General features: G+C 44.5%; 4 protein-coding genes across 4 annotated transcripts in view; 2 read left to right on the top strand and 2 right to left on the bottom strand.

Moving 5' to 3' along the window:
- The window catches only part of LOC125953515 (rho GDP-dissociation inhibitor 1), a 7,856-nt gene extending 5,002 nt beyond the window's left edge, over window positions 1-2,854 (top strand). The window contains exon 5 of the mRNA XM_049683134.1: window positions 177-2,854. Coding sequence (XP_049539091.1) covers window positions 177-373 — 197 coding nt within the window. The 3' untranslated portion in view covers window positions 374-2,854. The remainder of the gene's footprint in view (window positions 1-176) is intronic.
- A 968-nt stretch (window positions 2,855-3,822) lies between these two features.
- LOC125953433 (glucose-6-phosphate isomerase) lies at window positions 3,823-15,075 on the bottom strand. Its single transcript, XM_049683027.1, has 4 exons — window positions 14,449-15,075; window positions 12,130-12,952; window positions 11,807-12,052; window positions 3,823-4,720 (listed from the first exon to the last, which is right to left on the bottom strand). The coding sequence occupies exons 1-4, from the start codon at window positions 14,577-14,579 to the stop codon at window positions 4,250-4,252; spliced, it is 1,671 nt and encodes a 556-aa protein (XP_049538984.1). The 5' UTR covers window positions 14,580-15,075; the 3' UTR covers window positions 3,823-4,249.
- A 2,406-nt stretch (window positions 15,076-17,481) lies between these two features.
- On the bottom strand, window positions 17,482-19,021 carry LOC125953487 (alpha-tocopherol transfer protein-like). The gene is made up of 4 exons (XM_049683097.1): window positions 18,886-19,021; window positions 18,505-18,800; window positions 18,049-18,424; window positions 17,482-17,853 (listed from the first exon to the last, which is right to left on the bottom strand). Exons 1-4 carry the CDS (start codon window positions 18,952-18,954, stop codon window positions 17,590-17,592), a joined length of 1,005 nt encoding a protein of 334 aa, XP_049539054.1. The 5' UTR covers window positions 18,955-19,021; the 3' UTR covers window positions 17,482-17,589.
- A 329-nt stretch (window positions 19,022-19,350) lies between these two features.
- Window positions 19,351-23,275, top strand: LOC125953494 (alpha-tocopherol transfer protein-like). The gene is made up of 5 exons (XM_049683105.1): window positions 19,351-19,459; window positions 21,295-21,956; window positions 22,179-22,671; window positions 22,747-22,947; window positions 23,011-23,275. The coding sequence occupies exons 3-5, from the start codon at window positions 22,198-22,200 to the stop codon at window positions 23,266-23,268; spliced, it is 933 nt and encodes a 310-aa protein (XP_049539062.1). The 5' UTR covers window positions 19,351-19,459; window positions 21,295-21,956; window positions 22,179-22,197; the 3' UTR covers window positions 23,269-23,275.
- The last annotated feature ends 19 nt before the right edge of the window (window positions 23,276-23,294 follow it).

The following is a 23,294-nucleotide window of genomic DNA, read 5'->3' as shown; positions in this document are numbered from 1 at the left end:
ATTACCTTGACTCATAGTGTAATGTCGCACAATATTGCTACAATTGGTGTATTGAGATAGAAACTAGTTGCTACTGTGTTCAATTCACCTTGCTAAAGGCAGCCTACATTGTCGCATAATTAAGCATTTCCTCATATTTCTATTGTATATCCTTCTCAATGGCGTTGCAATTCCAGTGGACAAAATGGTGCAAATGGTTGGCTCCTACCCACCAAAGAAGGAAATCCAGAGCTACACGACGCCGTTCGAAGAGGCACCGTCCGGAATGATGGCCCGTGGTACTTATTCCGTCACGTCCCTCTTTACCGACGACGATAAGAACGAGCATCTCAAGTGGGACTGGAGCTTTGAGATCAAAAAAGACTGGCAATAAAATGCAATCACCCGAAAGCCACCAACAAACACACAAAGAAACAAACAATGGAGCTATAAGTTGATGAACAAACAATACAACCAATACATTTACGGTGGTGAAAGCGTGTAGTAGATAGGCAGGCAGGCAGATGGTGGATGGTGTGGCTCGTGAGTCATGCGAATGCATGACGGTGCAAAACATGTGAAATCAACGGTCGTCGTATCAGTCTGAACTGAATGGTGTGCAGCAAAGGGGATGAATGTAAGAAATAGAAAAGCGATAATAAGAATTACAGAAAAGCATGACAAAAGAAGCCATTGCCTGGTCAGAAGCCAATTGATAATGGAGAGACGATTTGTTAATTGCAAAATTTGTGCTTAAAAATGGGCAACTTTTATCGTTAAGGCTCGTATCGTAGCGAACAGTGGTGAATATTATCTGAAGGCATGTTAGGGTTGCATTTCGCCGATGGGCCGATCTTTCTTGGGCGACAACATGCCCCGCATTTACGAGCAGCGCATTTTGTGTATAACGATGCACTTCATCTTGAATTTGTTTTCAGTTTAAAAAGCAAATTTCTAAAGCACGCTACTTTTGCTGATGTGTTTGGTATGATGAATTCTCTTAACAACATTTCCCGAGCTTCGACGAGCTACTTTGAGTATTATATTTTCTTTTACCTGGCCTTGTAATTTGCAAATCACATTTGTTCGGCTTCTCATGATCCCCATGCACCGCACAGTTGCTTAAGTATATTATAAAACGCTTGAAAATCATGAATGATAAACGTAAATGGGACTGAACAATGACTGGGCGACAGCAGAACCTGTTCCAAAAATCTAGCCAAACATGAAGGACGATAAGATGATTACGGTGCTTGAAAAGCAATACGAAGGAAAGGGTGGTATCGGGATCGCAGAGAATATCGTAGATTGCAACACGAGGTAAACACACACACACACACACACACACACACACACACACAGACACACATACCAACATTAAAAGTATTCAGTTCTTTTATGCCGTTTTTATGGAGGAAAAAAGGAAAGAAGTATTCGATGCTCATACGATGGATATAACGTGATAGAGACGTATCAGTAGGGGCAAATCGTGACCGATAAGGTATTTCTGTTCAATATTATTTTCCAAAAAATGTTCTTGCTGAAGTGCTGAAGCAGTAGGGAATATGAATCGCCAGCCGCAGCCCGAAGGAATAGGAATGATGTTTTATGTTTGCGAAGTATATAGATGTATGTATATCAACGCTATTCCGTATCAGCACCACCAACGCAACAGCATATAAAAAACGAACCGCTCTCCGAGTAAGCTTTGTAGGGAGATGGACCATGAAGCAACGCCCTTGCATGTACTTGGATTTCAATTGTGCCGTAGCTTTTGCTTGAATATCTTACTTTTGTCGAACGAGAGATTTTCAATAGAAACAGACAGATCGAATTTGAGGATTGTAGTGCGAGACATGTGAGACCGCTGGAATTATGAGGTTTTTCCCAAGGATAACAAGCTAATAAACGTGTGTGATAGTGCTGTGGAAAGTGAAACAACAAAAGAATGTCCAACTATCCCCGGTAGTCTACTGCCATTTCTATGTTGCCCTTGTGTGCTTACACCAATCATGGCGCAGGGAGACGGAAAAGAAAATCAGTATAACAATTTAACAGTCATCCTAAAGTAACGGTAGAGCGCACCCAAGCGTTCGTCACGGTGGAGAGCTGACGGGAGCAATACTTCTTGCACATCCTGGGGTAACCCTTCAGCACTTACTGCAATGGTTCCAGTTCCTTCGAATGCAGTTGATAGAGTGAAGCGGCTGTTTACTGAGTCGGCTCGCCAACCTGTTGTTGGCGACCATTTTCTACATTCAATCAAGAGTAACCGATGAAAATCGCAGGAAAAAGATAATATGCTGGGAAAATGTACATTTCAATCATGAAAAATCATAGATAAACAGCAGTTGTCGCTGCCAGTATCGAGCAATCAACGCGCAATGGCTATGCTGCGTTTATGACAACCGTTTCACAACATATGCGCCTTAGATATGTAGATCATACGAGTGGATGGAAGGAGAGTTTGACGAGAGACTTAGAAGCCGGTTCTGCAGGTGATGGTGCTGCGCATCCAGAGACCTTACCCCCTGCGCCCTGCACCGGTTGGAAGGTCATTTAGGAGGTAGATGAGAGTTCGAGGATCAATAACAATACAATATCCGCTAGCGGCTCGCTAGCTCGAGGAGTAGTTTGAGACAATGCGAAAACAATGTGCTTTACCTTCGGCGATCCACAATTTCCGGCGATCAGCAACGTGTGCGTGTGTGCTCAATTTGTTCGTTTACGGTATTAAGCGAGAGATAAACAGATAGACGGAAGGCTGGAGAGAAAATACATAAAAAACTGTAATAAAACCTAGTGTTCGGTAAGGGTACGTTTGTTCCTAACCAGAACATTTGCCACCAAAATCGATGATTCTAGTGGTTAACCCGTTGTTTGACATATCACATGAAGCGTGTGAGACGGGGTTATCAATTACCTCGTCTATATCGTGACTCGTATCTGATTGCTAATAGATTTGAAGAAATCTGGAAGTTTCTCTTTTTAACAATTAGCTCAGCTTAAAGCGCGACTCTGTCTAGCGAGTTTCGGGGTAGTTGTAAAATGGATGAAAGAAACTCGATAAAGCTGTAAAGTTCCACCGTGGTGATGGTGGTGGTCAGCTAGTTCGTCCATCCATCACTGTCAAAATTCAAGTTCGGATAAGCAAACGTTATCGGGGGTGGAAATCGGTTCCCTTTGTCGCACTAGCCGTTAGTTCACAGTCGTTAGTTCACTGAATGAATGTCCTTTTTCGGGGAATCGCATGTAAACACGAATGACCGTAACGGTTCGAAGTCCCTGGCCCAAATGCATTAATTCCTGGCAGCTCTACCGGTCGCCTGTTCGATTCTACAGGATCATAAATTTTGTCTTAATTCCTTCCCGGTGTTTATGGCTCAAGCGAACGTAACGGTTGTTACTTTATACACCTACTACTAGGCAGCAATCACCAGAGAAATGTCGTGATTCGTTGTGCAAAAAAAAAGGTCCTTTGACCTTTCATCCATTGTTTGGAGGTAAGCTGTTCTATGAAATAGTGGTTTAAAACTCGCTTTATAGTTTCGGCAGTTATATAAGGAAATGAGTTATTGAGTAAGATTTTCTGGATTCCAACAAAATGGACTACTAAAAGATTTCGACCATTGAAAGTTTCTAACAAAAAATGTTTCAATAACTCTGTAAATGCGGCCCGTTCTGTACCTTTTTCTGTATAATCAGTGCCTGTTTATAGCAGCAACTTAATTAGAAAAACTAATCTTCAATTAACTCTAAAGAAAATATTAATTATGACTTTTTACAGAATAAAAAAATTTCGGATCGTTTAACGACGCAATCAAAATGCCACGAAAGTTTGAATTGAGATTACTGTTAGCATTTATTGTTTAACAGTGCCACGACGATATCGTTACAAGCTATTGCATATTGCATTCGCAGATAGGTGTTTCTAAAGATGTTTAGATGACCCTACAGGTATATTATCATTTCATCAAAGCGACCACACTCTACCAGAAGTGTATTACTCAGAAACGCGAAATCGTGGCTTCGCTTGAAGATGTCGTGTGCTGCAAGTGTAATCGCATTCAGAGGTGCTTAGGGAGAAGGGGTTTGTAGTGTTTTTGTTTTCAATAAGTTATCTGATAGTAATTACTTTACTCCGTGCCCGCCTACAAATTTTATGTTCCGACGGTCGGAAGAACACGCAACACAGCTAAACAATAACATACACTTCAAACTCCGCAACAGACAAAACAGCAGGTCTAACCACCGCAACCATTCCGCGCATTTACTGGTTGATTTTGATAAAATTGATCAATCCATTCGTGGAGGAATCATGCGAGTTAGTTTGGTTCGGGTCAGCCAGATCGACCTCGATCGCCTTTGCCAATGCCTTGCCCAGCTCGACACCCCACTGATCGAACGAATTGACGTCCCAAATCACACCCTGGGTAAAGATCTTATGCTCGTACATTGCAATCAGCGCACCGAGCACAAACGGGGTCACCTTCTTCACCAGAATCGAGTTGGTGGGCCGGTTACCGGTGAAAACTTTATGTGGAAGAAGCTGCTCCAATGCACCACCAGACAGTCCGGCTTTTTCGAGTTCTCCGCGCGCCTGTGCAGCCGATTTGCCCATCATGAGAGCCTCCGTCTGAGCGAGATAGTTGGCCAATAGGATCGTGTGCATCGCACCATCCTCGACCGGGTTGTGTGTCTGGACCGGGGCAATGAAATCACACGGAATCAGTCGCGTGCCCTAGAAAAAACGGAATAGAAAATGAATGAAATGATAGGATCAGTTCTATGGATACGATTAACAGCTACTTGGCTAAACCGATTCATTGAGTTATTGGTAAGAAATCTTCTAATCAGACTTAATTCCTTTTTCGGACATTAATACCTTAACATCCATGCGACACCTCCAATAAAATGCTACCAATTCTGATTGAACCATAAAAAGATCGTTGAGCTTGGAACAAAGCGAACTCGAATTAATGAGGTTTGTTTGAACCGTGAGGGAGCATAATTTACATTAAAACAAAAAAACACTCTATCACGCAAAGGCGGTGGGGTGATAAATTCAGGTCAGCACCGAAACAAAGCGATCTGAGACCCCTCAACCGACCTGTACTTGATGATGGAATGTGCGATATGCTTCCCACAGGCTTTCGAATCTTTTCCATCAACCTATATGGCTACTCGGGATTTTCCTTTTTAATCGAATCCTCATTCCTATTATGTGACTTTGTAAGAATCTAGAACGTAGGGTTCAGGAATCGCGAACAGACCTTCGCCATTGAACTGGTGTGCCCCCAAACAATGCCCTGAGGTTTTCATTGTACTCAATGTAGGGTAAGCACTTCTTGTGTAATCTAATCTGGCCATGGTACAGCCGGTAATGTAATGTTTGATTAGCATGTTTTCAAGCTTTACACCAAAAAATCTACAAAATCAAGCTAAGATGATGAAGGGGGGTTAAGCAGTGTGAAGGTCTTATTCGCCTATTCGCCCTCCCAAGCACTCTCCGCCGATGAATAAAATGTTTGTAACGTTTTAATCCCCACATTGCCCTTGATACGCCGTATATTCCAAAACATTACATCCCCTTCCTTAGATTGTTTCCTTGACCCATTTTCCTAAAAAAGTGCTCTCTCCTGAAATATGTTTGTTGTACTCTACTTTTGTGATAAACTAATTTCTGCTTAGCTGATTGTGTATTATTTCATTACTAAATTGATATCTGTAGAATAATTCAATTTGATATAATGGCTAAGATAAGAAAACTCATTCATTCATCAAATCTAACAGCTTGATTGACGCAACTGATATAACTCGATGTGTTAGGTTCAATCATACTTAGCTACAATAATTCGCAAGAACGGAGGAAATTATTTTTGGTTTTGAGAGACCAATTTTCTTAAACTTCTCCCCTTATCATTTAGTAATTAGGTATAACCCAGAAAGGAACAGGCACAAACAGATGGTAATCTGATCCTAGTAATATTTGACGTGCCACTTCCGTCGGCGACCCGTTAACACTCTGTCACGTTGCCGGCGTTGACCACGCTAGTCACAGGAGCTTGTGTCAATGAACGTGGGTCTTGGGTAGTGCGTGATATTAGGCATCACAATCACGCCACCATAGTGAAAGAAATATTTTCTGATAAATAATTACCTGTGCGCCCAAACGGTGTGAGTTTTAAGGGTATCCAGTTCCTTTGGCCGTTTGACCGATAAGCTAAGTAGTGAAGAAGGATCATAAAGAGCAGCCAGCACCAATTGACCCTCCGTTTCCAAACGAAGTTCTCATCCAATCAATCCTATCCTCTAGCTGAATGAATAGAGGCGAACGTTGTTGAAAGGGAAACCTGTTAGCAGGTTATCGTGAACACTTGTGTGCGATCCGCGATGGATCTTTTGGCGAACTGCCGTTTCTTTATTTGACGTCCGTCAATACGCTATAATTCCGTATATGCTATAATATAGAACGTTATCGGTTGCTATAATTCCAACACTCCTCCTCAAACGAAGCGTTCTATAGTTCTTCTCTAAGTCCAATAACTGTACTGAAGTGATTATGCTTAACTGTCCCTAGAGCCTTAGTCAGAATGTCCGCTCTCATATCCTCCGTGGGACAGTAGTTCAACTTGATTATTTTCTTCTTTACTAGATCTCGCACAAAGCAGGCTTTTGTGTCAATGTGCTTCGATCTCTTACTTATTCTTTCAGATGTTATGAACTTTAAACAACCTTGATTGTCTTCCTGTATAAGAGTTGGAGATTTCTGAACCTCTCCCATGTCTTCCAGAAGCCTTCTTGTCCATATTACTTCCTGACATGTTTCTCCTAACGCTATATATTCTGCTTCCATGGACGAAAGTGTTACGCAATTTTGTCTTCTGCTCGTCCATGCTATGGCTCCTCCTCCATAGAACAATATATAGCCAGTAGTGGACTTTCTTGTCGTGTGGTCACCTGCCCAGTCCGAATCACTAAAAGCTTCCAGAGTGTAATCTCTATCTCCTCCTAGCCTCAGTGACCAATTTACTGTTCCTATCAGATACCTAATTACGCGCTTTGCCGCTACCCAATCTTTCTCTGTGGGTTTTTCGAAACATCGTCCTAGCACTGACACGCTTGCCGCGATGTCTGGTCTAGCAGTCGTTGCTACGTACATTAATGATCCTACAACGCTACGGTATTTAGAGATGTCTTCTAGCTCTTTTCCTTTTTCGGTATCCTTTACATAACCGGTATCCATCGGTGTCTTAGTTGGCTTAGCATCTTTCATTCCTACACTCTCTATTAGTTTTTGAATGCTAGTCTTAGCGCTCAAGTGGTACACACTTTCCTTGTCTTTTGTTATTTCCAAACCAAGAAAATATTTTGGATCACCTAGCCAACTTATCTCGAAATGTCCTTGAAGTTCTTCGTATATACGCTTGATTTCCTTTTCATCTGCGCTTCCTATCAGTATGTCGTCCACATACACAAGTAGATATACCTTTCTGTTATTTTCAATCCTGATGAACAAACATGGGTCAGCACTATTAGCTGTAAAACCCATTTTCTGTAATACGCCGGACAATTTCTTATTCCAACATCTAGCCGATTGCTTCAATCCGTATATGCTTCTACGCAACCTACAAACGTGGCTTTCCTTTCCTGAGATTACGTATCCCGGAGGTTGTTTCATGTATACCTCCTCTTCTATATCACCATATAGATACGCTGTCTTTATATCTAACTGCTTCAGAACTAAGTTATCCCTTCCTGCTATTGTTAACAATGTCCTAAGTGTTAAGTGACGCGTAACGGGTGCGAACACTTCGTCATAGTCTATCCCATATTTCTGCACATGGCCCTGTGCCACTATACGTGCTTTATGACGGATCACTTCCCCTTTTTCGTTCGTCTTTTCCTTAAACACCCATCGGCACCCCACTGCCTTCTTTCCTGGTGGAAGGTGTGTCAACTCCCAGGTTCCGTTCTTCGTGTGAGAGTTGATTTCCTCATCCATGGCCGCTCTCCATGCTGATGATTCTGCCGACTCTAACGCTTCTTCCAATGTTTTTGGTTCCATCACGTTCGCGGACAAACCTACAATGTAATCTAGAAGCCTTTTCGGAGGGTTACGTTCTGATCTCACCGGTCTTGCAGTTGATTCTTGAAGTACTCGTGTCTCGTTTCCGCTCGCTTCTTCTGACGCCTCGTTCTGCATAACTTCGTCATCGCTGGAGCTGACTTCCGACTTCGCGTCTTCGAAAGTACCACTGGATTTCACTTCGTCATCTTCTTCGTTGACTCGGCCGTTGCTGATTCTCGAATCACTTGATTTCACTTCGTGCGTTTCTTCGTTGTGGAAGTCCAGGATAACCATTTCGGGATTCTTATCTTGTTGATTCTGTACATGTGATCCCTCGTTGATGAAAATCACATCGCGACTCTTAAACACCGTGTCTGTGTTGACGTTGTACAGCCTGTATCCCTTGGTCCCTTCTTCGTAGCCAACTAGTATACACTTCTCGGCTTTACCATCCCACTTCTTTCTCTTTTGTTTTGGGATGTGTGCCATTGCGTGTGTGCCGAACACTCTGATATGCGCTAGGTTCGGTTTACGATTCGTCCACGCTTCTTCCGGTGTTGTATTTACGCCCCTGGTGGGTGATCTGTTGATTAGATACACCGCTGTTGCCGTTGCTTCTGCCCAAAAGGATTTTGGCAGCTTCGCTTCGTAAAGCATACACCTCGCTCGTTCCACCACCGTACGATTAACACGCTCCGCTAGTCCATTTTGCTCGGGTGTGTACTCAGTTGATGTCTGGTGGCGTATGCCGAGCTGTTTTAGCACGTTTTCAAACTTTGCATTTTTATATTCCCAGCCATTATCCGTTCGCAATGTCTTTAACTTCTTTCCACTTTGCCTTTCTGCCATTACGTGGAACTCTTTAAACTTTTGTAGCACTTCCTCTTGTGACTTGGTGCGTAGAAAATACACAAAGATTTTACGGGTTTTGTCGTCCGTGAATGACAAATAATATCTTGCACCTCCAAGAGAAGTCACTTCCATTGGTCCACATATGTCTGAGTGCAAAAGTTCTAACACTTCGCTGGCTCGTGTTCCGACATTGCTAAATGGTGTTCTTGTTAACTTCCCGACGGCGCACTGTTCACAATTTTCGTCATTCGTGTCGTCGTAGGATATACCGTTTGCCATTCCATTTTTTAACTTTCGCAAACTTCCATTGTTTAGATGTCCCATCCTTTGATGCCATATCTTTTCCGTCATCCCAGTGCATGCCAACACACTTGTTTGATTCTGATGTAATTTGTACAGATCGTTCTCACGGCCTCCGGTAGCTATCACCTTGCCTTCGGGATTTACGACTTTACATCCCTTTTGTTTGAAAATGACTGTGTGTCCTTTATCCGTAATTTTGCTCACGGATAGCAAATTCACAGCTAATTCCGGTACAAAATCTACGTTTTTTACTTCAACTACTTTGTCACTGCAGGTTGGTTTTATGTTAGTTGATCCTTCAGCCATTATGCTCATTTTCCCTTTATTCGCTGCATATATGCTGCCACTCACTTCTTTTGCATCGTTGAGTATAGATCTATTATTCGTGAGGTGTTTCACGCAACCTGAGTCGAAGAACCAGTCTTCTCTGTTAATTGTGCCTGGCATGGATAGCACTGTGTTAAATGCATCTTTTCTTGGAGCATGATTATTTGTTGGTTCCTTTGTTCGGCAGTATTTGGCTATATGTCCGAATTTTTCGCATCGCCGACACTTCGGCCCTTTTCCCTTCGCCGTATGTGGGTTGTTGTGTCTTCCATGTGGCCATTTCTGGGTGGAGATTAATGCCGGTTCTGCTTTCACTAATTCGGTTTCCTGGAGCAGTTTCGTTTTAATGAAATCGCCTGTTATCTCCAGTCCCGAATTCTCCAGTCCCATCACCATCGGTCGATACTCGTCAGGTAGACCGGCCAACAACAACATTCCTATCCATTTATCGGTTAACGGGAAACCTATCCCAATTAACTGGTTAGCGGTTTCAATCATGCGGGTTACGTACGCTTCCATGGAAACGCAATTAGCCAAGTTTGTGGTTATCAATTTATGTAACAGCGACCACTGCCGCGTCAGACCACTATCTTCGAAAGTGTTTGATAACTTTTTCCAAACTTCTGCCGCTGTTTTTACATCTTCAATGTGGATGTAATTCACCGGATCTATCAGTAGGATTATTTTTCCTCTTGCGATACGATCCTTTCGCGGGTTTACTTCAGCCGGTGTTCCATCCTCTTTAGGGGTTGGCTCTATCGCTTCCCAGAGATCTTCCACTTCAAGGTATGTGCGTACGGCGAATTTCCATGTACGCCAATTTTCTCTGCCTTTCAGCCTCTCGAGCGCTGGCATCCCTTGCGTGTTGGTTCGCCCGAAAACACCCACTGCTTCGTTTACACCGCTTTGTAACGCCATCACTTCACACACGTTTCTTTGTTCCGATATTCGATCTTGCGCTTGCACTTGCACTTGCACTTGCACTTGATCTAGCACTTGATCTGTCCCTTGTTCCAGCACTTGTTCCGGCACTTGTTCTGGTGCTGTTTCCAGATCTTGCTGTTGCTTCTTAGCTGTGTGTGACTCTGGGTCTGGGCCCATAACCTGTTAGCAGGTTATCGTGAACACTTGTGTGCGATCCGCGATGGATCTTTTGGCGAACTGCCGTTTCTTTATTTGACGTCCGTCAATACGCTATAATTCCGTATATGCTATAATATAGAACGTTATCGGTTGCTATAATTCCAACAAAACCATTCACGCCACAGGATCTGCTACAACCTCCAATCAACGTTACTTCCGGTGACTAGAGTCCTTTTTCCATTCTTTTAAAAACACCCGCACCAAAACGTTCAAAGGGTGAGCACACCTGACTGGCCACGTGATGTTCCCATTCCAGCCACCGGAAGGACGGAAGGAAGCGATAAATTACAAGCGTTACCACGCGGGATACCCTGCAATGGGCCACACACCGTCGGGGTCCTCCTCATTCGCAATACGAAATAAGTGCTGAAATAGATGTGTCGAAAGCTCCCCGACCAACCCGGCCCAACACCAATCTGTTGATTACTGTCCACTGAGCTTGGCAGGCAATAGTAAGCAATTCTGCCACGACGAGACCACGCAGCTCGAAATGGTTACGAGTTAATTTGCGCGTTGCGTAGCATGTTTTGTTTTGTGCCGCAAAGGGTTCGTACGGAATGTATATTAATTTCCGGCCTGGCATGCAATATGTCCTTGGCTCTGGGGTCGTACCACTAACGGCCACTTCGAGGTTTTCTCGAAATACGCCTAGGAATATATAGCGGCGGAATCTTAGATGTAGAGATAGCGTTTCTTAGGAGTATTGCTTAGAGTTTCTGGCATGGAGATATTTGCAATTCATATAGGGATATACCCTCGATCACCAAGGCCTGATAAATGGATCGATGACTGCGTGTAAAGTGTGAAACACCGAACTCTGAATCTTAAGCCCTCGATACCTTTGTACCAAGTGGGATTCCAAAAGGCATAATCAAGAAGGCTACGAGTAGTCACGCAAAGTTAACGAATCATCAAAGTAATCATAGATTGCAAATGATGATTGAACATTGCGCGACGTTCTAGTTTCTCGATAAACAGACACAAGACTTGAGGTTCTTGAAGAGAAAATATCAACAAGCTGTGATTGGTAGGTATATAATAACTTTGCTGATAAGGGTTAACCATGCAGCATTATGAAGCTTACCGGAAATATTTTTCATTTCGTTGTAGCTTCTTGAAACCGAAACTCACCTGATGGATCAACTGATAGAAGGCGTGCTGACCGTTGGTGCCGGGCTCACCCCATACGATCGGTCCAGTCGCGAAGTCAACCTTTTCGCCGCCCTTCGTCACACCCTTGCCATTGCTCTCCATGTCACCCTGTTGGAAGTAAGCGGCAAAACGATGCAGATACTGGTCGTATGGCAGCAGCGCGTGAGTCTCCGCACCGTAGAAGTTCGAGTACCAGATACCCATCAAAGCCAAGATAACCGGGGCCTATAGGACAAACAAGAAAAGAAACAAGCGTCCAGTTAACAACGCTATCCTATCGCTAGTCACACTATCCGACGTACATTTTCATTGAGCGGAGCCGTCATGAAGTGGTTGTCCATGTAATGGGCTCCCTCGAGCAACTTTTCGAAATTATCGAAACCGATTGCAAGCGAAATCGAGAGACCAATGGCGGACCAGAGCGAGTAGCGTCCACCCACCCAGTCCCAGAACTCGAACATGTTACGCGTATCGATGCCGAATGCGGCCACCTTCTCCTTGTTGGTCGAAAGGGCCACGAAGTGTTTCGCGACGTGCTCCTTCTCGGTGCAACGCTCCAAGAACCAGCGTTTAGCGGCCGTCGCATTCGTGATCGTCTCCTGCGTGGTGAACGTCTTCGAGGCGATGATGAAGAGTGTCGTCTCCGGATCGAGCTTCTTGAGCGTCTCGGCAATGTGAGTACCGTCAACGTTCGAGACGAAGTGCGACCGAATACCCTGGTTGTAGGGTTTCAAGGCCTCCGTCACCATGAGCGGACCGAGATCGGAACCACCGATGCCGATGTTGACGACGTCGCTGATCTTCTTGTTGGTGTATCCGCGCCATTTACCGCTGTGGATCTGATCGGTGAACTCCTTCATGTGCTCCAGCACCGCGTTCACCTCCGGCATCACATCCTTACCGTCCACCAGGATCGGCTTGTTGGACCGGTTGCGCAGGGCCACGTGCAGGACGGCACGGTTTTCCGTCACGTTGATGCGCTCGCCATTGAACATATCGTTACGCATCTTCACGACGTCGCGGGATTCCGCCAGCTCGAGCAGCAAATTCCACGCATCGTCCGTTACGCGGTTCTTCGAGTAATCAAGCAGAATGTCCCCATCAGCCGGTGTCGTCAGCTTCAGGCTAAATGGGTTGGAAGGATTGGAAGATGAACGCGAAAGGTAAGTTGCACAACGGCGGAAATCAATTCTATCTCACTTTCCAATATCCTACAAATTCTAAAACTAAAACTGTGACCTACATTAATAGGTTAACCACGGTGTCTTGAGCATATCATGAGAAAGGTTAGCGAAATGTACGCTAGAGCATTCCGCATATGGCCAGTTTGACATGGAATGATGGTATCGGCATTGATTCCCAAACAATGGACAGACTGAAAACCGCAGGCGAAGCACCGTATAAGCAGGTAAGCCAGTGAAATTTCATCTAAAACACATCGCTTCATTTTGAAAGTATTATACTCCCCACAACAACCCATCAAGACATGCTACAGCGTGTTCACCCAATCTCTGTATAAACACCTCAAATTTTAAGTGCTAAAGAATCAATTTGAAATTGAAACTCCACGGCCAATAATTCATAGAACATTAAATGTTCGATTTCAGTAGCATTAAACGAAATGTCGCTTATGCTATGGTTGCGTCGCGTGATGGTCGCTCTACTATATTATGTCACGTGTAAAGTGTTATTGAGCGCCACATACTCTTACTTTCCGCTCCGTTTCGTTTACTCTTTCGGGCCTTACAAGTTCCAAAAACACACAAACGCAGCAAAATCTGCGCGACGGCGCGACGAGTACAGTTTCACTTTCCTTTTCCGTGCCCTGAATCCTTTCGTTTTCGTGAGTTAGATAATCGAAACAGTAGGTACACTCGGTAAAATTGGTCTCATCTTTGCTCCATTTCACTGTCTCCCATTACTGAGAAGTAGCAACGAAATTAGCATTAAAAATTCTGGAACTGGAGACACAATCCTCTGAAACCAGTTCACATCAAATCTTTGCAATGAAGGAAGTTGTTTCATCATGAAACGAAAGGCAAATTAAAAAAAATCGAAAAAAGGCTACATCCATCCAAAGGGAAGCTAGTAAGAAGAACGCGATAATCCTATGTGAAGTAAAAAGTGATAATGGATGTAATAATCCCCCCTGCCAATCATGCCATTTGCTTATCATGCATTTCAACGAAAAAAAAAACTTTACGCAGCAAACCGCAAAATTCGAGGCCTGATAAACGGTTTGCCGAAAGTCTGCTTTAAAATGCTTAATCTTCCATTTCTAATTTCGTCCAATCATCTACTACCTGCACTCTTCCCCTTTGTCTTGTTACTATTTTCAAGACAACAATTTAACTGCTAGGATGAAGCACAAAGTTGATCCACCATTGCATCACACAGAACACATAGAATGGGTTTATGTTAGTCACACTGAGGGACTCGCGGTGACCCTGCACCGTCGATCGCGGTCGATCGCGATCGACAATCACCTATAACCTCGTGCACACAACTCCGGGGGACGGATTGGAAAGTCTAAAATTCAGGTCGATCATTGCCTGCGTTTGAGATTATTCAAATAAACCTATGCTGGCGCTGGTAGGCATTTACTAGCTCCCGATACTTACTGGAACTTGTCGAAGCGAATGTCGTCGCCCTCGAAGAGCTGCTTGATGTTAATCGACGATCCGTTGGCTTCATAGTATTCCTTAATCTGCTGGTACACCGGATCCTTCGATAGAAGCACTTTGCCCGACATTTTTCCGCCACGAACGTCTTGCAGACACTAGAATTGCACCAGAAGATACACGGAATTGCACACACGCAATCACTTAAAGAGTTCACCGGTTGCCGAAGAGGTCCACTAAAACTGCGGCTGGAAGGCTCGACTATCTTGCGCTAACTGACCGAAAGGGACCCACCAGCGACTCGCACAGACCTCAGAGAAACTTGGAGTCACTTACGGTACACGAACACTCAGCCTAGGACCTCTAGTACACGGATTTTAGTAGCTCTGGGTTACGGTCTCTCTCTCTGGATTTTAGTAACAGTCTCTTGGGGTGCGCCGGTCTACGAGAACGACGAATGTAATTTGTTCTTATCGAACGAAAGGGCCCATAAATTTCCAGAAATACTCACAGGCCGTCAAGGGCCTAGAATCTCTTATCACACCTTTATTTTTATCACGGAAAAAAGTTTCAATTTTCCGCGAGACGATTTTGTTTTCGTGGCCCAGCTGTTTTTCTGAGAGAATCGAGCTCTGTTTATTAGGCCGGGTCGGACTGCTCGAAAATATCGACTAGTTAAGTTATGTCGAGCAGTTTGGGGGTCACCTTAAATCGACCTCGACTGACCTTGCGAGTGCTCGAAAAATCCGAACAAGTTTGAGTTTTTCGAGCACCTCCCGGCGGTTTGCTCGAAAGTTTGAACGCGCGCTTTGAACCGCCGTTGGCGCTCGTTTCGACACACACACACACAGACAGACGTATCCTTGATTGAGACTCCAGTTCTAAAATCGTACATGACTGAATGACTTTATTAAAGTTTCTATCCATGAATCTCATCCTCCTATAGAACATCTTCATTCGGCCATAGTCCCATTGTTATCTGAATTGGTTCCATGCACGCCTCACGCTGGACGATCTGCCGTCGCATGAAAACAGTGCGAAGCACTATTCACTAGGTGATAATGCTCTTCACGAGACATGGAATGACGATTAGTATAAGGATGCCTTCGCTAGCTAAACCTCGTGACATGATCGCGTGTCGGATTGCACTTATGAACCGATTGCTTGCAATCATGGCGCGCCATCAGCATGCCCATTGGTTCCATTGGAAAGTCGCACCTCAGATCCTTTTCAGCGGATTATCGCTGGCTCGACAATGCGTAGCTGGACAACGATAGCGCCCACGGTCCGCAACGGAGCAAACTGGCTGTAGCAAATGGTCAGCTAATCCTTTCGTTTGAAATGAGCTTTTCGTTTCTCAAACTGGCTTCTAACATTTCGTTAGCATACTGGCGGCGATGGTGACGATGAGTCACACGAAGTCTAGGAGGGGTTGTTTGGGAGCATTTTATTAATTACCTTACCTTTCGCGTTTTTGGTGGACCGAAATGGTAAAATGGCGTGAAACATACTTTACCTGAGCATGTGACGGACTTGCCACCAGGTCCCATAATTTATGCCAGGTTGTGTTCGTTGAACGTCGTGCCCCCACCATCCTATTGCTGTTACTATTATTGTGTGGGACAGCCACACCGACTACGGTCGGTACGACTATTAGCCACGAAAGCGCAAACCTTCCAGCAGCCACTAGCCCCGAAAATCCGTAATCCTGCGGATGGTCGTGCGGTCAAATGCGTGGCCGATGTACTGGCCGTTCAATTGCGCTCCATAAATTCGGCCCTGCGTGTGCGATACCGCGAAATGCGAATAATGGAACCGACCACCGGAAACACGTGCTACTAGCTGTCGCTGACCACCGAAACCCGGTAGGAATCGGTGTAACCTCGTGACGATAGTCGCTCGGAAATTGGTTCTGGTAACGATTAAAAGCGGCAATAATGTTCGCTCATTCGTATACCGCCGTACCGTACGATTTTGCTAGTGCCAGAGGCCACAAGTACGACTGACCGTCTCGTCCACTCAGCCTATCCATCATCATTGTGCTTTGCTCTCTACTGGGTCCTTTTCTGATTTCCATTGCTTGGTTTCGGCGACTGGTGACGGCTTGCGCCAGACGGACTAGTTTTGGGGCGTTTCGTGGAGTGTATTGAACCACGGTGTGCGGTAAGATTTCACTAGTTTTCCTCGCCCAATGCTATCGATTAACTGTAGCACCGGAGTCTTTAAGCTTTGAGTAATAGCTGGTAAAGTTTGACGAGGCGCCTTCTCTGACTAATAAGTGCTATTTAGTGCAAATCGTCACTTTAACTGTCTACTAATCTGAAGAGGTCACGCATAGAGTTGATGATGTTCTTAAATTTCCGGTTGATAAATGTTTTACCGTCGGCTATCCATCTTTAGTGCTACCAGTTTGTCGTACCGTGCTGGCAACCGTTAGTTAACAGCAGGGTGCAACCTGCGAAAACAGTCCTTGCTGGCGTTTAGTTGGGCGTGTTATATTTTGAGTTTTTTATTCTTTTGCCTGTAAAAACAAATAAAAGAATTATTTTCCCTTTTTATTGCTTTCAGTTTAGAAATGGAAAAATTGCGGTTTAAAGAACGGGCCAAGTTAAAAAAGATCAAATTATTTATACTTTTTTTAATTTTACTATTATTAATTATTTTTTTTGTAATCCAAGGATTGCTTTTGATCTATTTTTATCGACCAATTATACGTTGTTTTTTATCTAAATAGTACATAGTGCATTTTTGCACTATTTAACTATTATTACCGACTACGAACCGACCGAAATTTGTGTCGATCACGTGGCTCCATCTTCTAGAATCCTCCTATCGATTGCCGATAAGAGGCATATAATTAACCCTCCTGAATTAAAAACGTAATTTGGCCTTCGTTATCTGTACCTTATAACGGTCACGATTAAGCTTCAATTACCTTTATCATTATTGATACTTGATCAATGTCTTTGATTTTGTTTGTTCCAAGATCCGCTATAAGATAATCACAGTAAAGGACCACTGGTTGGCTCGATTTGTTAAAATGTATTTCTTTTGCTTGTCGCTTAAGCCTAAGATCGCCTATTTACACGCGCGTTAACGTAGCTTAACCTAACCAGAGAGAGAGAGACTGTAGAAGCGTCTTTAGTCAAACTCCAGCTTCCGGAACGTCCCGGCTGTTCCGAAAAGATCCTTCTCTTCCGCCAGCGGGTTCGTGTTCCTTCGCTTGCTTTCATCGACACCCAGCAATTCCTCCTCTACCAAGTAGGCCCGATTATCGATTAACCGCTGTTCCCATTCGTCCACGAACTGTTGGACCGGCCCTAGCTCACCACCCAACTCGGTGGGCAGTATCGACTTGGGGAAGTATTTGTGCAGCGACTCGAGACTGGATCCGTGCGATATGATCTGGGGAGGGAATAGAGACAAAAGAGAGAAAAAGGGAACGGTAGGTTGAGTATAGTGGTTCCCACCGTGGCACGTCATGGAATCATCTGGAATCAATAAAAAACAAGTGCCCAGATAGCGTGCCTCTGCGGCATCGCGCTTATCTGAAAGAGTATTACGACGGCACACCCTCACCCCTCCCGTGACGTCACTTACCGTGCGATTACGGTTCTTCTCCGTCATTAGGCCCTTGAAGATGTTGAGCACCAGATCGAAGCCCTTCGGTGTGTTGATAAAATGAAAGCCTTTCTGCCGGAGCGGCGAACCCTGCTGGTTTAAAATCGATGCCTTGCGCAGGAAGGACAGGTTGAAGTTAAACAGATGGCCACTGGAGGAGTGTCCAAAGTCGATGATCGCCGCCTGACCACAGATCACCATCTGATCATCATCGCGCAGCAGGATATCACCAATCATGGTGAACACCTTTAGGATGTCCGGAAAATCGCAGACATCTCCATCGAATGCGTCCGCCCGGATGAGCATAATTTTGGGATCATCCGGTTTGACCGTCTTCGGCAGTGGTACCGACACGCTATAATCCACATACACATGCACACACATGAAATGCATTAGCGATTGGACAATGTATGTCCGCTTCACACGGATACTTACCCCATCCTTATGACCTTCCGGAGGAACGGATCGAGCGGATCGCGCTTTCGCATCACTTCTGGCAGCACCGAGCGGATCGTGTAGTACGTGTCCAGCTTTTCCTTCACCCGCTCAAGACTATGCTTACAGGCACGCAAAAATCCCAGCAAAAACTGATCATCCATCCGGCCGCGGATGTGCCCGGACTGTTTGATCCAGGTGCGTATCATCTCCAGCTCCTCCGGGATGGTTTTCTCCTTCTCGTTCAGCTCGCTGGCCGCCTTTGCCTTAAGGCAGTCCAGAATAGGACGAACAGGCTACGCAATAATACGACTTGCCGTTAGATGCAAATGAAGACAACCAACTGGTCCCGAATCCAGACCGAAACACCGACTTACTCACCATTCTTGCGACGGTTCCAACCGGCACCGAGAACACTTCCTTCATTGGCAACTCTACCTTAGCGCTCATGTTACTTGCTTGCGACAAAAGAAAGAGAACAAACGACAAACCTTGCTAATAGACGCGAATCTCTCACGGAACTGACGCTAGTATCACCAGCACCGTGTACCATATAGCAAATTGACGAACAGCGCCCGTCCCCGTGGTTCGCTTGTTTTGCCACTAGATAGCGAAGCAGGTGATGCCGATAAGATAAGCGCGTAAAACATTTTTGCTTCTGGAACCATCCGGTTCGCCACGTTCGACCGTTGTATGTGTCACACTCACAAGTGTCCCATATTTCTGGGTCGTTCTGTACGCATTTACGATACATCGATCGACTGGAGGGTGTGTGACCATGTGCTTTCGGCATGACTTGCCAGTGTTGCACGGTGCTGACGATGCGACTTTGCTAGTCTAGAGCAACCCCGGACGCGCATCGTACCGGAACACGAATTTGCGTTCGCCCGCGAAAAACAGGCAGGGCGATTAAAAGATTAGATTATTCGATTACTATCAGTGCTAGGTAAAGCAGGTATTGATTTATGATCCACCGGTATCCGGATTGATGGCATATGTGTTTGGTGGATTTCTAAGGAACGGGATTTGCTTTTCGTTTTTCTCATTAAGGCCGTTGCTTTTATTAGCCGGCTGCAGTGCCAGTGACTTAGTGTGGGAACTCGCAGATGAAGGTGCTTTTCGGCCTGCACGTGAATTGGTAAACGACAGGTTCGTAGTGTATCGGCATTCTGATAAAAGGTAAACATTTGAAGATTGTTGATGGCTACGGTAGATAACGATTGCTCGCCATTTGGTGAATCATTTCGCAGCGCAACCGCAAATTAACTAACCGCAAACTAAAATGATTAAATAGCAAAGAAAACAACAAACAAAGCGAACCACGTTGGGCCTGTCATTATATATCACAAAGTATTTCCTATTATATTTATATTGATCTGGAAATTCAAACTTTCTTAATTTGTAATTAAACTGTGTTTTTTCCAAACATCAATTCTAAATAATAATTCAATTAATGCTCAACCTAGTTTGAAAGCAGTTAATGGTTTTATCCAAAAGTATATTCAAATGAAAGGAAAGAGGCGGACAGATGGGATAACCACAGCCATCGTCCTCCTTTTGCAGTTCATTGAGCGTGAATGATTTTTTTTTGAGTGAATGAAGCTTTTGTTGCTTTAGCTGCGGACAATGTTATGGCGCCTCCATTTTTCTTCTCATAAAAATTATGTGTTGTACTTTTGCAGTGTGTTTTCCTGAAAATGAAAACAGCAAAATTTAGTTCCGATCATTTACCTTTCATTTATAAGCTCCTTATTATTGCAGAAGGAATTAATCAGTAAAAAGTTTTCCTCAAATCCTAAAACAAACTATTTTTTTTAGCAAAACGGATCCTTAGTGTTGGAGCTCTCACTAGGCAAACAAAATACAAATTTTAAGATTAAAAATAAACACCAAAAAATAACCGATAATTAGAATGGAGAAACTTAACTCTAACATTAATGCACTTACCCAATCCTGCGTCCCAGACAAGCGGCTCGTCAAGCTCTAATAGCTTCACGGTATTACTTTCTTATGCCGGGGATTCTATGCGTGATGATGATGTATCTGCGGCAAAGAGAATCAAAATCACAATGCCAAATGGCATGTGAGAAATGTCTGATCGCGCCGTGATCAGCTTAGTAGTTAGAGAGTGGAGAGAGCGGTGGGACGTGGTTTGAAAAGACGCAACAACGCGGATTACTAATACAACAAGGTACTTAAAAGATGCGAGCGCGCTCCGGATCAGATGGTCGTTTGATATTTCGATATAAACTTTGGAGTGTGCCACACGAAGCGTAATCGTTTGTGGCATTAGTAAATTTACGCGTAAATCTACGCTCCGTGTAGCAGGGCCTCTTAAAAAGATTAAAACAGCAACGCACTATGGAAAATCATAGAGCGTAGCTGTGACCAATAATGCTCATTCTCAATGAGTTTAACATTTTCATAATTAATTCCTGTTTTTCATACAGAATTTCCATGGTAATGCGATCATTTTTTGCGATATCTAGGGTTGTATAAATTCATTTTTTAGAATTTGTTACGCTGGAATGGTCATTTATTATACGATAAAATCAAGGCATTAATCTAGGCCGTCATTTAACACTACGTTGAAGAAAGTTTTGAAAAGCAATAATAAATGCTGAACATGCCAGAAAGTCACCTGATCACAGACAAAATAAAATATGTAACTTTAATTGTAAATATTTAAAAATCGATAGTTACTTGCAATTTTTAACTAACTAATCCTTAATTGCTTATGAAACAACCCCATAGATTCATTTCAGCATCGACGATTTCGTTTCATTTCAGCATCGGTGGGTTCATTTTAAGTGCAGAGTGTTCATTTTGAGTCTTAGTAGCTCCTGTGACTACCCTTCTGCTCTACAGTAAATTACGATTGAGGCATCTAATTAGTACCTAAAATGGCGCAAAGAGCATCAGGAGAAAATCGAAGGAAAATGTTATCGTCGCATAACCAAAATTTCCACTATGGTTGGTTAGGTTAACGAACAAACCGCAGTCGTCGGTGCCAAATTCTCGCGTGCTGTATGGTGGTGGTGGCCAGGCGGATGACCACGCAAAAATGGGTATTATCGGCAAACACGGCACCCCATTTCGTGGGTTGGGAAGCACAATCCAAAAACACTGCAAAAGGCTCGTAAACGTAAAAGGTGCGGAGCTATCTTATCGACGAAGCCCTGGTCCAAGATCAATAAATTAATCGCAACCCGGGTCCATAGCGGATCGATAACATAAAGCCTTTTACCGGCAAGTCGATCATCGGTGGAGCCGCAAAGAATGGAAACTGTAGTAGCCAACGAAACTCCACATTGTGCGCGGGGTCAACAGTACGGAGTCCACCACACCGCAGGGCGGTCGTTTGCCAAATAGTGTGTCCATTGGATCGGTACCGGTGTCCTTAGCTCATTGGCGAGAACGAGCAGAAGCAGGAAGGGAAGGAAGAAAAAAAGGTACGATAAGCGTGGAGTGGGCTGAGTGCCATATCAGAACGATTGTGATTTGTCCGATAATTTGCATACGTGTTCAGTTCGCAAGTTTCGCCTTCATGATACTGGCTGTCGTGATAGGGTGACAAACCTTCAGAGAGAGAGAGAGAGAGAGAGAGAGAGGGAAGCGCCTGTAATCGATTTGATTTTCACTATCTCTATCTTTTGTACCCTTTCCTATTGCAGTTTATCTTGATCTTCGATAATGCCGAACATTAGACCACTGTCGGCCGAGCTGGCCAAGAAGGCCGCGGACGAGCTGTTCGAGAAACCGGAACGTCTGGACGAAGATTTGGCAGCGCTGCGGACGTGGCTATCCAAGTGTCCGCACATTAAGGCCCGTACCGATGACCAGTTTCTGATGATGTTCCTGCGCGGCTCCAAACACAGCCTGGAGCGTGCGAAGGAGAAGCTGGATATGTACTACACTATCCGAACGGCATTGCCCGAGCTGATGCGAAACCGTGATCCGGAGGAGGAAAGGATTAAAGAGTTGGTCAAGCTTGGCACTATGATACCACTACCGAACACGGTCACACCAGATGGTCCGAGGATTATTTTAGTACGGCCGGGAACGTATGATCCCACCAAGTATACCATTCAGGAGGTGTTCCGCTACAACACCATGATGGCCGATATTATGATGAAGGAAGACGATAATCTGATTATAGCCGGACAGGTAATGCAGTGCAAGTAACTGTATGCATCACTTCGACAATTTGAGCAGCTTATCGAGGCAATTGTTCCTTTGTAGATGGGAATTCTGGATCTTTCCGGGGCAACTATGGCTCACTTCCTGCAGTTTAGTCCATCGTTCGTGAAGAAGGCTACCATGTGGAGCCAGGAAGGTTCACCGCTACGCCAGAAGGGTTTCCACTACGTTAACACACCGAGTGGGTTCGAGCTGGTGTACAACATGTTCAAGAACTTCCTGAACGAAAAGAACCGTTCGCGGGTTAGTAATGTGCAGAGTGAATTATGCGGAGATGCATCACTAACTCACTCTTTCTTACCGTAGTTGTACGTGCACGGGAGCAATCTGGACTCGTTGTACGAGCACATTCCAAAGAGCATGCTGCCGGCTGAGTACGGCGGAGATGCTGGTCCTATTCAGGACATCATTGACGCTTGGACCAAGAAGGTGCTCAGCTACAAGGAGTACTTCAAGGAAGAGGACAACTATGGTACGGACGAGAAGAAGCGCCCGGGACGACCGAAAAATGCCGATACCCTGTTCGGGCTGGAAGGTTCCTTCCGAAAGCTGGAAGTCGATTGAGCTTCGCAGAAAAAAATGATGTGAAA

Source organism: Anopheles darlingi, chromosome 3 (assembly GCF_943734745.1).
Source record: "Anopheles darlingi chromosome 3, idAnoDarlMG_H_01, whole genome shotgun sequence".
Classification (NCBI taxonomy): domain Eukaryota; kingdom Metazoa; phylum Arthropoda; class Insecta; order Diptera; family Culicidae; genus Anopheles; species Anopheles darlingi.
Note: the sequence above shows the minus strand (reverse complement) of the source record. Positions and strands in the feature narration are given on the sequence as shown.

Coding starts and splice junctions, on each gene's coding strand:
- LOC125953433 (XM_049683027.1), bottom strand. CDS start 14,579: ATGTCGGGCAAAGTGCTTCTATCGAAGGATCCGGTGTACCAGCAGATT. Junction 12,953..14,448: donor ATTCGCTTCGACAAGTTCCA/GTAAGTATCGGG, acceptor CAACCCATTTAG/CCTGAAGCTGACGACACCGG. Junction 4,721..11,806: donor TCTATCAGTTGATCCATCAG/GTGAGTTTCGGT, acceptor CGTTTTTTCTAG/GGCACGCGACTGATTCCGTG.
- LOC125953487 (XM_049683097.1), bottom strand. CDS start 18,954: ATGAGCGCTAAGGTAGAGTTGCCAATGAAGGAAGTGTTCTCGGTGCCG. Junction 18,425..18,504: donor CGGAAGGTCATAAGGATGGG/GTAAGTATCCGT, acceptor TGTGGATTATAG/CGTGTCGGTACCACTGCCGA. Junction 17,854..18,048: donor AGAAGAACCGTAATCGCACG/GTAAGTGACGTC, acceptor TTCCCTCCCCAG/ATCATATCGCACGGATCCAG.
- LOC125953494 (XM_049683105.1), top strand. CDS start 22,198: ATGCCGAACATTAGACCACTGTCGGCCGAGCTGGCCAAGAAGGCCGCG. Junction 22,672..22,746: donor ATCTGATTATAGCCGGACAG/GTAATGCAGTGC, acceptor GTTCCTTTGTAG/ATGGGAATTCTGGATCTTTC. Junction 22,948..23,010: donor ACGAAAAGAACCGTTCGCGG/GTTAGTAATGTG, acceptor TTCTTACCGTAG/TTGTACGTGCACGGGAGCAA.